At 53.5% G+C, this 15,082-nt stretch overlaps 1 protein-coding gene across 8 annotated transcripts in view; it reads left to right on the top strand.

Moving 5' to 3' along the window:
- The window catches only part of SMARCA4 (SWI/SNF related BAF chromatin remodeling complex subunit ATPase 4), an 87,272-nt gene extending 77,908 nt beyond the window's left edge, over positions 1-9,364 (top strand). For 6 of the 8 annotated variants that reach the window (XM_060297109.1, XM_060297111.1, XM_030879723.2 and 3 more), the window contains 5 exons: positions 5,344-5,452; positions 5,719-5,820; positions 6,498-6,630; positions 6,814-6,956; positions 9,090-9,364. In XM_060297109.1, coding sequence (XP_060153092.1) covers positions 5,344-5,452; positions 5,719-5,820; positions 6,498-6,630; positions 6,814-6,956; positions 9,090-9,122 — 520 coding nt within the window. In that variant the 3' untranslated portion in view covers positions 9,123-9,364. The remainder of the gene's footprint in view (positions 1-5,343; positions 5,453-5,718; positions 5,821-6,497; positions 6,631-6,813; positions 6,957-9,089) is intronic. The other 2 variants (XM_060297113.1, XM_060297110.1) reach the window with 1 other exon arrangement.
- Positions 9,365-15,082: the final 5,718 nt, after the last annotated feature.

Here is a 15,082-nt window from a genome sequence, read left to right as displayed (position 1 = left end):
AATTTAGGAGGAGGGAAGAGAGAGTGTCTGCGGGGGCCTCCGGGGAGGTGTGGAAGTGGGTCTGTGGGTCCCGGACGGTGGCAGCACGGTTTCCCCACCCACCGACCCCCAGACACACCACAGCCCCTTGGTCCCAGCAGTCCAGGGATCCCCAGCACCCGTAGCTCCCAGGGTGGCCATCCTGCAGACCCTGCCACCTGAGAAGGAGCTTGAGGCCTCTCTGCCTTGGCGCCGCTCGGTGCTCAGAGCGGATGGTAACATGGGGGCTCCAAACAGGAAGCACGCTCCTTAAGACCAAGATCACTCAGCCCTGCAGAGTGGCCTTGGGCCTCCCTGCACTCACATGACCAGCTCCGCCCACCCCTGGCCGCAGCTCCTGGGCTTGCTGTGCCTCTCATTTTCATCTTCTCCTTGGTCCTGAGAAATGTTCTTCGAAGTGCCATGAACGGTGCTCGTCACCCGCAGCTAACGTCCCTGAGCAGCTGCCACGGCAGAGCACAGCACTGGCTCTCGCGGCGTTCAGGTCAGCTTGGGGAAGCTGGAACGTACACTTGGAGTAGATGCCACCCCTGAGAGCCAGGCTGGATTATGATCCGGCTTCTGCTGCTTGCCGTGTGACCCTCTTCTCCAGAATGAGGGTTTCACACTAAGTGGTTTCAGATCCAGCTTAGCGGGGGTGGGGGTGGGGTGGTCAGGTTTTCTTTAAAATGAGATTTGGATTTCATCATTGAACTGTATTAAGAAACATGAGCCCCCAGGTGTGTCATTGGCTTCTGTAAAATAATCAGTTCATTAGAAATTTTGGCTCATGAGATTCTTAATCAGCTTTGTGACCTACAGCCAGTCCAGCCCTCAACATGTGGACCCTGCAGTAAAGCTTCCCCACCCTCCCTCTTTGTTGGAAGAGTGTGCTAAGAGTGCAGGGCAGGCAGCCTACAGACCTTCCTTGTTGGCAGGTTCCGTGGTGAATATCATTTCCTTTCACTCGTGCATGAGTCAGGAGTTTTTCTGTACCACACAGCCATAAATCTGACACTGAGATTGATCTTTTAAGGGTGGATGCCTGGCAGGTGGAGGCTCTTAGTAAATATTTGTAAGCGGATCTGCCCCAGACTTCTCACTTTTCTAATTCTCCAGATATCCTTGACTTTGTAATGGGTCAAAAAATTGAACCTGGAAAGTAATTTTGTACTAATACCTCTTTAATGTGTTTCATTGTATCATTTTCAAATTTCATGAATGGTGTACATACACATAATCTGAGATTCTGTTTCAGATAAATGTTCTGCTGCTAAGTCAATTTTTAAAATCCTGACCTCATATCCAGGACCCTTGCTGGCTCAGTTCACTAAGAGTCAAAAGAGAAAATAGTCCCAGGGTGAGAAGATGTTATCAAGAGGTGTCATGGGAAGAGGGTCTGAACTGCACTCTAGGAAGGAGAGGGGGACTGAGGGACTGGGGAGGAGGCAACTAGGATCTGTCTTGAGTACTATCTTCAGTTGATTGCTTCTGCCTGCCTGAGGCTATCAGGGCTCAAGAGATAGTGCTCTGATCCATTTGCAATGTCTGCCCTGGTCAAAGGGTGAGAAACGGAAGGAATCAAGCAGTATGTTATCATCCCCAATACAGACATTCTTTCTGTTATTTTCAGGATTCATACCAGGGGTCAACAAACCAAATTTGCAAACTAGCAAAACTATAGATATGGCCCACGACTTGTATGTGTACAGTCTGTGAATTAAGAATTTTTTTTAGATGAGTTTGAGAGAATCAAAAGAATAATACTATTTCAAGATGTAAAATTATATGAAAATCAGATTTTGTTTCTTATAAATGAGGAATACAGCCAAACTCTGTTGGCCTACATGTTCTCTGTGGCCACTTTGGTGCAACGATGGCAGAGTTGAGTAGTTGTAACAGAGGTGGTATGGCCCACAAAGCCTATAACTTTTTTTTTTTTTTTTTTTTTTGTGGTACGCGGGCCTCTCACTGTTGTGGCCTCTCCCGTTGCGGAGCACAGGCTCCGGACGCGCAGGCTCAGCAGCCGCGGTTCACGGGCCCAGCCACTCCGCGGCATGTGGGATCTTCTCGGACCGGGGCACGAACCCGTGTCCCCTGCATCGGCAGGCGGACTCTCAACCACTGCGCCACCAGGGAAGCCCAGCCTATAACATTTATACTCACTGTTCATAGACGAAGTTTGCTGACCCTTGATTTAGAACAGTACATGGGGGGAATTCCCTGGCGGTCCAGTGATTAGGGCTCCACGCTCTCACTGCCAAGGGCCCGGGTTCGATCCCTGGTTGGGGAACTAAGATCCCGCAAACCACACAGTGCGCCCCCCCCCCCAAAAAAAGGACGACAACAACAACAAAAAGATTCTAGAACAGTATATGGGAAAGGATGAGAGAGACCCCTGACTTAGCCTAGGGCACCTGTGCTGAGGTCCTGCCTGCCACCAATTTTCTGTGTCTGGGCCAGCTCTCATAACCTCTCTGGTTTCTCCATCTGTTCGAATGGGATATCAACGGATGACCTCTTAGATGCTGAGAGTTTGTGGTTCTGTCCTGTTCAGGGGTTTGGGTCTGTTTTTTTGTTTGCTTTGTTTGTTTTGCTTTTTGTCTCGTCTGATTCTTTGTTTCTCCTTCACATGTTATCTTTTTGTTTCAAGGACACATCAAAGGATGTGTCCATTTAGACTTTGGGGCTCTATGTATCAGGAACTCAGGTGTAAGCCCCGCAAGCAGAACAGGGGTTCCTTTGGCTTGGAGGCCATGGAGGAGTTAGTGAAGTCTAGCTTTCAGGACCCAGAGCCACCTGCCACCTCTCCCCTTACCCCTGTGGTGAAACACAGCTCTGGGCACCGTCCTCAAGGCCTCACACACCAAGAAAAAAGACCTCTGCTTCCCCAGCTCCTGGTAAAAAGGACCAGGGAAGGGCTCTTATTGGCTGGCTGCGTCCCAGGCTCTTGCCTGGACCAGTCACTGAGACCAGACGGCTGAGGAGCTGTGCTTGGTCGCGCCATAGTCTTGTGGGGAGAGGTGGGGACTCAGTGACGGGCAGCCCCACCAGAACCCTGAGTTGGTGTGGCGGAGGGCACATTCCCATAGGGAGGAGACCATCTGGGCAGGTTAAATAATAAGGGTCCCAACCAGGGCTCTTCGGGCTCTAAGGAGAAGGGCTTAGAAAACTAGATAAGGCCCCCCCCACCGCATGGTCACAAACCTCGTTCAGTAAGAAATGACCTCTGGGCTAGATGTGGGAGGAATTGGAGCTCCAGGCAAGGCCCTAGTCACTCTGAGCCCCTCTGTGTCTCGTGTCCCGATGTGATGGGGACAGGGCAGTGAACGAGGTAGAAGAAAATCCCTGCTGTGGGAACTGACATCTAGAGGCTGGAAAATAACGTCACTGTCGTATGTAACAGCAGCCACCACTGCTAGTGTTACCAAAAACCAGGTGACAGGCCAGGCTGGAGGCACTAGGGCCATGGTGTGTGCTTGCTTTCTTTGTGTCTGAATTGGGGTCACAGGGCCGATCCTGACGGCAGCAGGATTCTCTCAGGCTCCTTCATTCGCGTGCCCACCGCTGCCAGGCGGCCGGACGCAGAGCAGAGTCAGAGGTGGAGTTCCAGCAATTCTGCCTGGCAGAAACTTCTTCAGAGCAAGTCTCACAAGGCAGGAGGCATGTCTCACCGACAGTGGTGAGCGGGGAGGCCAGGCCTGGGGGCTCACCCTGTGGGATCCCGTAACCTCAAATTCAAGAGGAGGCCAAGCTCGGCCAGGTGCGGGAGGTCGGGGAGGCTCACGGGAGCAAGCACTGAAGGTTTGTGCCTTTACGTGTCATCTCAGTCGTCCGTGTTATTACGAGGCGTCGGGAAGATGACATTTATGCGGAGGTGAGGGTGGGAGCCAGGGTTCCCTGGGGGAGCAGCCGCTTCGGTGATTCTGAGGCGACTGAGCAGGTGGAGAGGGGCGCTGACATCGGAGGTCACGGGCAGCCCATCCTGGAGAGCCAAGCAGCCCCGAGGAGGGGGGCGCCGGTGAGCGAGCCTGGAAGGCCGTACCAGCCCCTGGTCGGGGGGAGGTGAGGGCTCTCCAGGGGACTTCTAAGGATTAAAAATGACTTCTCAGCACTTTGGCAACGAAAATCTTATGGCAGTGGCTTTTCAAGAGGTCTTCACCGTCAGAGAGGGCGGTTTTAAAAGTCCCCCGTGACCCTGGCGCCCTGCCCCTCCCTCACACACGACCAGTGCCAGGCCCTCTGCCCTCAGCACGTGGCACCAGATAACAGTTCTCAGGCCAGGTGGGCCTTTTATTCCTCAAGGACGCGATTTCCCCAGAGGTTTGTGAGGGTTTTGCCCTGGAATTTCCCTCTATATCATGGCGCTGGAGTCCCGCTTCCTGAGCTCCCTGAAGGGCCACGCACACCCTGAGGCCAGGCCACCTGTGTGGATGCCACGGGTGAGCACAGAGCCCATGGCCCTAGCACCACATACAAGCCTGTTTGTGGGCTGCAGCGTTAATTTAGCGGGTCTAAAACTGGCGTTGCCAGGAGACAGCGTCACCACGCTGGAGGCTGAAGGGAGGCTGAGGGTGGATGTCTCTCTGTTCGCCCCCTCCTCGTCCAGGCACTGGGAGGATGTTGCCTCAGAGCTCCTGGCCCCAGCATAGCCGGGTGCGGGGGTGGCACAGCCTGGCGTCCCAGTGCTCGGGTTCCTCATCTCATGGCCACTCACGGCACGTCTTTCCTCTGCTCCCTTGTGCAAAGCAAGCACCTTCTCGTTGGAAAAGACTAGAAAACAGCTTTTGTCATCCATTAGCATCTTGCCGGGGGGGCATCTCTCCTTGGGTTTTGGCCAGATTCTCTGAAGTTCGCCGCTCGTAAGTGCCGCCTGTGAGAGGTGCACAGTGTGCTTGGGAAACTGGCCTCTGAAGGTGCGGGCACTTGATGCTCCCAACGTGAGCAAACTGGTTTTTGCGTCGTAAACAAATAATCAGGGCTCTTCTCCCTCTTTCAAGCGCCAAGGCTTTCGCTGCATGTGGCACGTGATGCTGTTTCCTCCAGGGCTGGGGTGGGGGAGGGGAGATGGGAGGAAGTTGGGTGAGTTCGGAGCCTCGATTCAAATGCATCAGGGGCCTCTCTGCATGGCTGCCCCTCAGGAATGTTCCAGAACTCACAAGACAGCACAGGTACGGGAAATAATTCCCGAGTCAGCCTTGAATTTCTCACCGGCTCTGTCCTCAAGCAATGGGGGAGTGGCCTCGTGGGGGGGCGCCAGGCAGGGGGTGAGGGCTCCCCGGCAGGCAGGGCCTGTGAGTGACGCCGCCGTGTCCCTCCTTGCAGTAGTAGTGGACGTCAGCTCAGCGAGGTGTTCATCCAGCTGCCGTCCCGCAAGGAGCTGCCTGAGTACTACGAGCTCATCCGCAAGCCTGTGGACTTCAAGAAGATAAAGGTAACCCCGTGTCGAGTGTGCGGGGAGAAAGACGTGCCACGTCGGCGTTTGGGGGATTCCGAGCCTGGGCCTCGGGCCCCCCCAGGCAGGGAGCCAGGCGTTGGACGCAGGGGTCCTGAGGATGTGACGGGCGCCCCCCGCCCCCGGCACCCACAGCTGGGCCTCCACGTCTGCACAGAGCCTGGGGGTTCAGCCGTGACCTCGTCAGGCAGAGGGACGCCGGGTGCGAGGGGGTCCAGAGGTAAGGCCGCTTCTCCCGCCCACAGGAGCGCATCCGCAGCCACAAGTACCGCAGCCTCAACGACCTAGAGAAGGACGTGATGCTGCTGTGCCAGAACGCGCAGACCTTCAACCTGGAGGGCTCCCTGGTGAGCAGCCCCCAGCCCCGGGTGACACGCCCCTCAGCCCCCCGCCCGTGAATTGACTGGTTTTAAAAAAGACTCCCTCCAACTTGGACTATTTTACTCATAACAGAAGCAATGTGTGTGTATTACTGAAAAAATAGCAGAAAATAAAAACAAACTAAAAAGAGGAAGTAGACTCGGTGCCATCCATCCATGGTGACCCTGGGAACAGTCTGCGTACATCTCGGAATCTGTTTTGAATTCCCTCGGGGACTCTCTTGAAAGGAATCCTGTGCTGTGTCCCATCCTGGGATGAAATTCGTGTACACACACAGCCTTATTAGCCTAGCAGTTTCCCTAAGTGTCGGGATGGGTGCCTCTCGGAAAAGAGGTCTGATAGTCATGTATTTGGGGGAGATGCTGGCTTCAGCGAGGGGCACGCGTTTCTAATGTTACGGCAGACCCCCTCAGAGCCTTTAAAAACGCGCTCGGTGCAATTCTTCAAAGGGAGGGAGGAACGTGTGGTTATTTCTGAACGAACACACCGGACCTTTTGTCTGGGGCCCCTTCATCAACCCGGTGCTCTCTGGGGCACCAGCTGAGAAAGGATTATTGAGCTGTCCCTCTGCCAGGACTGGGGCCCAGCGGGCGGGGAGCTCCCCAGCAGGCCCCGCACCTGAGCCCCGTGTGTTTCCCCCCAGATCTACGAAGACTCCATCGTCCTCCAGTCGGTCTTCACCAGCGTGCGGCAGAAAATCGAGAAGGAGGAAGACAGTGAAGGGGAGGAGAGTGAGGAGGAAGAGGAGGGCGAGGAGGAAGGCTCGGAGTCGGAGTGTGAGTCTGGGCGGGGGGCGCGTTGGGGGGGGCTGCAGCCCAACCCCGGGGTGGGGGGAGGCGGGGATGGGGTCACACCCACCTGAGGGGACCCGAAGCCCGCACGGCTCCCAGACGCCCCTGGCTCCGAGGTGCCATGCTCTCCCGAGCTCACATCTTCTTTCCTCCTGGTGCCCACCCCAGCTCGCTCAGTCAAAGTGAAGATCAAGCTGGGCCGGAAGGAGAAGGCCCAGGACCGGCTCAAGGGCGGCCGGCGGCGGCCGAGCCGTGGCTCCAGGGCCAAGCCGGTGGTGAGCGACGACGACAGTGAGGAGGAGCAGGACGAGGTAAAGCCTGCGGGGCCCAGGCAGGCGGGTCACTGCACGTCTGCGCCGTACCACGTGCTGGCCCCTGGTCCAAGGCCAACAGCCCCACTCCCCAGATGCGGAGACCGAGGCTCAGCCTTATATGGCCTGGGACTCAAGTCCAAGCCCACGCGGCCCTACAAGCAGTGCTCTTGGAGCTGGTGGGCTTCAGGCAGGGCATCCCAGCCTATTCCTGCTGCAGCAGCCTGCAGAGCTGCCAACCCAGGGCACCAGGGCTGCCGAGCTCGGGCTGGCAGTGTTGGGGCGGGAGGCGGTGAGATCGGAGGTGCCGCCAGCAGGTCCCCATGCCCACAGCACAGGGCCCTCCAGCCGCCAGGACTGCCGTGGTGTCCTCACTGCATGGGGCACACGCCCTGCACCCCAGGTCTCTGCTTGTGGCTCTGTTCCGGCCTGTCTAGAAGGATTTCTAAACAATGGTAGTGGGTTAAGAAAAAGCAAGCAAAAAACAAAAGGTCCCATAATCCACAGTCATAAAAACATTGTGCAGCAGACCCTGTGAACGGGGCTGTGAGTGGTGCCTCGGTGATGGTCCCCCTGGCACAGGCTGCAGTCCCTCGCTCACCAGGGAAGAGCCACAGGAGCATCAAGCCTGGACACTTTCATGGGCGTGGGGGCACGAGCAGACCCACTGGCTGGGTTTAAATAAGCTTTGCTCTCTGGCTCTAGCCCGGATGCCAGGCCCTTCCCTGCTGTAGGGCCTGGGCATTTCACTTCACTTCTGAGCCTGTCTCCACTTCTACAAAGCACAGAGGTCAAGTCGATTACACGGGGCCTGGCTCCCAGAACAGCCTGACAAGCACCATTTTGTTGTTGTTAGTCTTTTTTTCTTTTTTAAAATATTTATTTATTTGGTTGCACCAGGTCTTAGTTGCAGCACGCAGCCTCCTTAGTTGTGACATGCGAACTCTTGGTTGCAGCATGCATGTGGGATCTAGTTCCCCGACCAGGGATGGAACCTGGGCCCCCCACACTGGAAATGAGGAGTCTTAACCACTGGCCCACCAGGAAAGTCCCTCGTTAGTTTTCTTGTATAGCTGTTTGCAATAGCAGCAAAACCAGGTGCCTTCGGACTTCCCTGGTGGTGCAGTGGTGAAGAATCCGCCTGCCAATGCAGGGGACACGGGTTCGAGCCGTGGTCCGGGAAGATCCCACGTGCCGCAGAGCAACTAAGCCCATGCGTCACAAGTGCTGAGCCTGTGCTCTAGAGCCCACGAGCCACAACTACTGAAGCCCGCATGCCTAGAGCCTGTACTCCGCCACAAGAGAAGCCACTGCGATGAGAAGCCCCTGTTCACTGCAACCAGAGAAAGCCCGTGTGCAGCAATGAAGACCCAACACAGCCAAAAATAAATTAATTAATTAATTAATTAGGAAAAAAAAAACCCAGGTGCCTCAGAATAAACTGACCGTAGACATCCATGGTCTTATGGGGACGTTAATGACATTGTGAACACGGGAGTGGCGGCCCTTGTTTCTGGAGAGGAGGGTCTGAGCTGTAAAGCTCCCCATCTGCCTGTCTGGATCCAGCAAGGCTTCTGTGGCCCTTGCCAAGCTGTTTAAAACGTTTATACAGGAGAGCAGAGATTTTACGTGGTCAGGAATCGCCAAGATGGTTTTAAAGCCACAGGTCAGGGGAATTCCCTGTCGGCCCAGTGGTGAAGACTTGGCGCTGTAACTGCTGTGGGCCCGGGTTCCATCCCTGGTCAGAGAACTAAGATCCCGCAAGCTGCGTGGCATGCCCACAAAAATAAAATAAAGCTGCAAGTCAGGGGCACAGGGACAGGCAGACAGCAGTGGGACAGAGCAGGGAAGGCCCAGCAAGCCTCCCACGTCCCAAGGAAGAGCCGATGTGGACACAGGAGACAGTCTGTGGGAGAACGGTGACGTCACGGTGTGGCCATGGCAGCAGGGGATGAGGGCAAAGGCCAGTCCGCACCCAGCCTCGTGGAGCCAGTGCTGCCCGCTCCCTGCAGGGCAGAGCGGTTCTGCTGCCTGCATTGGTGGTTGAGTGCATCTAAAGCTGAGGTCGGCGCCAGTCGGGGTGCTCCTGAGGGCGGGGCTGACTCACGCTTTCTCCTCCTGTCCCCCCTCCAGGACCGCTCAGGAAGTGGCAGCGAGGAAGACTGAGTCCCGACATTCCAGAGTCTCAACCCCGAGCCGCTCGTTCCAGATCTGAGATGGTGTAGCCCTTAGCAGTAACGGGTAGCAGCAGATGTAGTTTCAGACTTGGGATAAACTGTATAAACAAAAATCTTCCATATTTATACAGCAGAGAAGATGTAGGACTGTTTGTGTCTGGCCCTGTCCTGGCATCAGTAGCGTTGGTAACAGCATTAACTGTTTAAAATGAGAAAAAAAAAAAAAAAGAATTATGAATTGGGGAACACGCGACACCTGTTTTTCTTTTCCTTCCCTGGCAGTACTGTTTCGGCCGCAGTTTGGAATCACTGTAGTTTAAGCTGTGGATGCATGTGTGTAGCCGTCCACTCCTCGTACTGTATTTTATTGGACAGGTCAGACTCGCCAGGGCCAGGGGTCCATAGGCCCGGCGGGGGTATGTCAGTGTCACTGGATGTCAAACAGTAATAAATTAAACCTACAACAAAAGTCTTGCCTTCTGGTGGACTCATTCCCAGCTCCTGGGGTGGTGGTGAATGTCCGCTGCCACCCCAAGCGCTGTGAGGCCCTGGGGCCCCGTGTGGGGCCTCACCATACCCGGGCCCCTGTCCTCCCATCACCAGATCCCAGGGGTCCCATTTCACAGGGGAGGACACTGAAGCCCACGCAAAGGCAAACACCTTGCCCAGGCCTCACACCATCTGACTGCAAGCCTGGGCTCTGGCTCCCTTACCACTGCCATTCTCCATCATGTGTTCAAGCCTGCCCTGTCATGCAGGGAGCAAACAGCTCAGTCCCTTCCCCTCTGCAGCTAAGGTGGGGTCGGGGAGACAGTCACATAAACAGGCAGGTGCAGGACTTCCCTGGTGGCGCAGTGGTTAAGAATCCACCTGCCAGAGGGAGGGGGTATGGGGATATATGTATACGTATAGCTGATTCACTTTGTTATACAGCAGAAACTAACACAACAATGTAAAGCAATTATATTCCAATAAAGATGTTAAAAAAAAAAAGACACTTAAAGAAAAAAAGAAAAAATCCACCTGCCAATGCCAGGGACATGGGTTTGAGCCATGGTCCAGGAAGATCCCACATGCCGTGGAGCAGCTAAGCACATGCACCACAGCTACTGAGCCTGTGCTCTAGAGCCTGCAAGCCACAACTACTGAGCCCACGTGCTGCAACTACTGAAGCCCGCACGCCTAGAGCCCATGCTCCGCAACAAGAGAAGCCACCGCAATGAGAAGCCCGTGCACCACAACGAAGAGTAGCCCCCGCTCGCCGCAACTAGAGAAAGCCCGCGTGCAGCAACAAAGACCCAAAGCAGCCATAAATAAATATATTTTGGAAAAAAACGGCAGGTGCCACACAGCAGTCAGAGCTGTGACACAGGAATCCCAGGGCATTGTGGGAGCCCAGGTGATCAGGGAGAGCTCCCAAGTCCAGAACTTACTTTGGGTTCTATAGTTTTTGTCTCTTCATTAAGATCTTGTATTTGCGAGTCATTGTCATCATATTTGCCTTTAATTCTTCAAACACTGTTCACTTTAAATCTTTGAACATTTTTTTTTCTTTTTTTTTTTTTTTTGCGGTATGCGGGCCTGTCACTGTTGTGGGCTCTCCCGTTGCGGAGCACAGGCTCCGGACGCGCAGGCTCAGCGGCCCTGGCTCACAGGCCCAGCCGCTCCGTGGCATGTGGGATCTTCCCAGACCGGGGCACGAAGCCCTATCCCCTGCATCGGCAGGAGGACTCTCAACCACTGCGCCACCAGGGAAGCCCCTGGTGGCATTTTTGTTTTGTTTGTTTTAGTTATTGCTGAGCTGACTCTGTAGGGTCTCTCTCCCTCACTGTGTGCAGCTGTTTATGTCTCTGCACCATGTTTGAAAGTTACTGTTTTTCATTATCTTTAAGCTGACTCCCTCTTGGAGTCACCCCTGGGTCGGCCTAGCTTCGGGGTCAGCCAGTGATGGCACAGAGGTTGTGCCCAAACCCCTGAGTCAGTGAGGCCCTGTGCCAGGGGCCCGTGCTCAGGCAGTTTGCAAGCCAGACCTGCCTTTGCTTCCTGCCGTCCCTCTTGCATCTTCTCAACATGTGCACACGGCCTCCTGCTGAGCAGCTGGGTTGACGGGGCTCAGTGCGCGCGCGCACACGCACGCGCAGACGCACACACACACACACACACACACACACACACACACACACACACACACACACACACACACCACACACACACACACACACACACACACACACACACACACACACACACACACACACACACACACACACACACGGCTTTGAATGCTGATTAGTTTACCCATCTGCAGCCAGCATCTCAACCTCAGCTAGTTTGGAGGCCTTGGCCTTCCCCATTCATTCCACCCTGAGATCCCTGCTGTTTCCAATTTGCCCAATGGCCTGAGGTGTTACTTGGCTCCTAGTCAAGTCAGCCCGCTCCAGCAGTGATATTCATGGCTTGTCCAGTCCAATAGGAGCTGGGAGGCCAAAAAAACCCATTACCTCCCACTGCTCTTACCTTGCCATTCAGTAAATATTTTTGAGTAAATTCTTAATTTGTCAAATGCCTTTGATTAATCTCCAGAATCCTGAAATGGTTGTTTTTGACAACTCTGTCTAGTTTTAAGGTTGCTTTTATGGAGTGGATTTGCCAAGATACTCATGTCATTTTGAAAGTCCACATTTTTGTGTGTGAACGGCTTTGACTTCATTTTAACAAATTTGAATTTATTTTAATGTTTACAGAAAAGCAGCTCACCTTGATTTCACGTCTTTAGACTGAGGCCAATTTAAAAATGTGTCCCTTGAGGGGGCAAAAAGTATATGTGAAATTTGAGTAGGAGAAAAGTGTTTGTCTGCCATCGTTTGTTGGTGAATAGATGGCAGCAAAATCCAAAATAATATTTGCCATGAGTTCATACCTCTCTCATGTCAAAGTCTGGAGTTGGTGCCTCAGTGTTGGAGAACAGCTCCTTCTCTGTCTTGTTGCTTTAGTACTTGCCACCCCTATGTCCAGCATCACCTCATGGCCCAAGATGGGTGCTGGTGCTCCATCTATCCATTCCACATTCCAGCCATCAACAAGGAGGCAAGGGGAGGGAGATCCTCTCTGGAAACTGACACTTCACTCTCTCTTAAGTGCTCGTTGGCTACAACATAGTCAAGTGGCCACACCTAGCTGCACAGGAAGCTGAGAAATGCAGCCTATCTTCTGGTGCCTATGTGCCCAGCTAAAGTTGTGGGCACACCACTCGCTCACTGCATACTTTGAGGTGGTTAGCCCCAGTTTTCAGATGAGCAAACTGAGGCACAGGGAAGGGAAACATTTGCCCAAGCCTGCACAGCCAGTCCTAGAACCAGTGGTTGTCAAGCCCCACTTGCCTTCCTTCCACATTGAGTGGTCGTGGGTTTGAATCCTGGCCCTGCCACGTCCAGGCTATGTGACTTTGGGCAGTTCTCTGCACCTCTCTGAGCCCACTAGGAGATGAGAAGCCAAACGATGCTCACGGAGGTTTCTTATTTCTTTCTTTGGGCATTTCTGTTTTTTCTATGGTGACAATGAAAAGAGAAATAATTGAAGAAAACAAATGAAGGGCATCAACAAGAGGAGCTAGTTGGGCTGAACACCCACACATGCAAAGCCAAGTGTGATGGTGACCCGGGAACACGTGGGCTGTGCTGGGGGTGAGAGGTCATCCCCCTGGCCTGGCTCTCCCACGTTGACCTTGGCCTGAGGTCCTGGAACCAGCCTGGCCTTCATGTGGACACTGGCCAGGAACCACGGACCTCTACCAGCCTGAACTCCTGTCGCTCCTGGTGACAGCTGCTAACTGCCTACCCACCACCCCCCACTGGCCTTTGCTCTCAGCACCCATCTATCTGGACAGTCCTTTCCCCTCTATCTCGGCCCGGCTGGCCAGTGCCTTCCTCCCCCATTTATCCCAACAACCCTGAGGGGTGTGGACTTCACTCCCATTTCACAGATGACACAAGTGAAGTTCTGAGAGGTTGAGACACTTGCCCAAGGCCACACAGATTTGGGCCCAGGTTTGTGGGGCACAGGAGTGAGTCCTCGGGGGCTGGGACCTGCTCCAAATCTGGAGGAAAGGCCCTGGGTCTGGGAGGGTGAAATGGCCCCTGGAAAGGGTGCTGTGTTGAGTAATGTAGCCATGTCTGTGTCCTCAGGGAGTCAGGGAAGGCCCCAGCAAGACTTGGGTGAGCAGGTCCCTTTGGCTGGAATACCAGATGGTCAGGGCATGATGGGAGCCCCTGGGGTGCCCTGACACAGCCAGGACTGGGAGGGGGGCAGTCAGAAGAGTATAGACCATCACATGTGACAGATGGCCACCACAATATCTCCCACCCCATATGCACTTCTAGAACCTTGCAACTCCCCCACCAAGACCTGGAATCTAATTCTCCTTCCCTTGACTTTGGCTTGGGACTCTTGGTAAGCAGTAGAGTGCAATAGAAGTGACAATGTGACCACTAAGAGTGGGTCATACAAAGCACCTCAGTTTGTTGGAACACTCCCTGTTAAAGCCGTCAGCTCTCATGGAACAGCCCAAATGCCTAGAAGCCACCATGTTGTGAGGAAGCCCGAAGAAGCCCATGCCGAAAGACCACCAAGACCACAGGAGGAGAAAGAGACGGCTGGCCAAACCCCACCTGTGTGCACCTGCCCAGATGAGCCCTTCCCACCTTCCCGACACAAAGAAAGAGAGAGAACAAACTGTTGTTTTAAGCCACTAAGCTGTGGGGTGATTTCTTACACAGTGATAGCAACTGGAACATCCTAAAACAATTTTTCAAATGACATGGGTCTAATTAAGCTAACATGGAAAGATCTTTAGAGCAATGTTAAGGCTAGGAAAGCAAGCTACACAAATGTCCAGCAAGATGCCTTTTTTAAAATTAATTAATTTTTTAATTATTTTTGGCTGTGTTGGGTCTTCGTTGCTGCGCGTGGGCTTTCTCTAGTTGTGGCGAGCGGGGGCTACTCTTTATTGTGGTGTGCGGTGGCTTCATTGTGGTGGCTTCTCTTGTTGCTGAGCATGGGCTGTAGGCACGCGGGCTCAGTAGTTGTGGCTCACGGGCTCTAGAGAGTAGGCTCAGTAGTTGTGGCTCATGGGCCTAGTTGCTCCGCGGCATGTGGGATCCTCCCAGACCAGGGCTCGAACCTGTGTCCCCTGCATTAGCAGGCATATTCTCAACCACTGGGCCACCAGGGAAGCCCTACTTCTTCCTTTCTTATTTGGACGCCTTTTATTTTCTTTTAATTGCCTAATTACACTAGCTAGAACTTCCAATACTATGTTGAATAAAAGGGTTGAAAGCAAGCATCATTTTCTTGTTCCTGATCTTAGGAAAAAGTCTTTTTACATTTTCCTAACCAGAGAAATGTTTCACCAATTCAAGATAAATGAAAATATACTTTTTCTCTAGTAGCTTTCCACATCTCATACCAGAAGTAGCCTCTGCACTCTCCATCTGGCACTGCATGGGCTCATGTTTATATACATATCCTGCCGTGTTCTCTCTCCCGGAGTCCTTGAGGATGAGGTGGTGTCTTCCTCAATTTTGAATCTCCCCAACTACAGACTTGGGGCTTTCTCCATGTTCTCAATACAGGTTTGCCTTCAAGTCTGGTGTTCTGCTTGAAAGGAAGGACAGGCAGCCCAGAACAAATTTGAGTTCTGAATTATCAAAATCCCAACAATAGTGGAATTCAGAAGCAGGGCATCTCTAATGTTGTTGCAGCTACGCCAGCAATAATATCTCTTGGACTTCCCTGGCAGTCCAGTGGTTAAGACTCTGCGCTTCCACTGCGGGAGTGGCAGGTTCGATCCCTGGTCAGGGAACTAAGATCCCACAAGCCACGTAGTGTGGCAAAAAAAAAAACACCTCTAATTTTCATTTATTTATTTAACCCTTACTACCACAGGGCGCT

Source organism: Globicephala melas, chromosome 3 (assembly GCF_963455315.2).
Source record: "Globicephala melas chromosome 3, mGloMel1.2, whole genome shotgun sequence".
Taxonomy (NCBI): domain Eukaryota; kingdom Metazoa; phylum Chordata; class Mammalia; order Artiodactyla; family Delphinidae; genus Globicephala; species Globicephala melas.
Note: the sequence above shows the minus strand (reverse complement) of the source record. Positions and strands in the feature narration are given on the sequence as shown.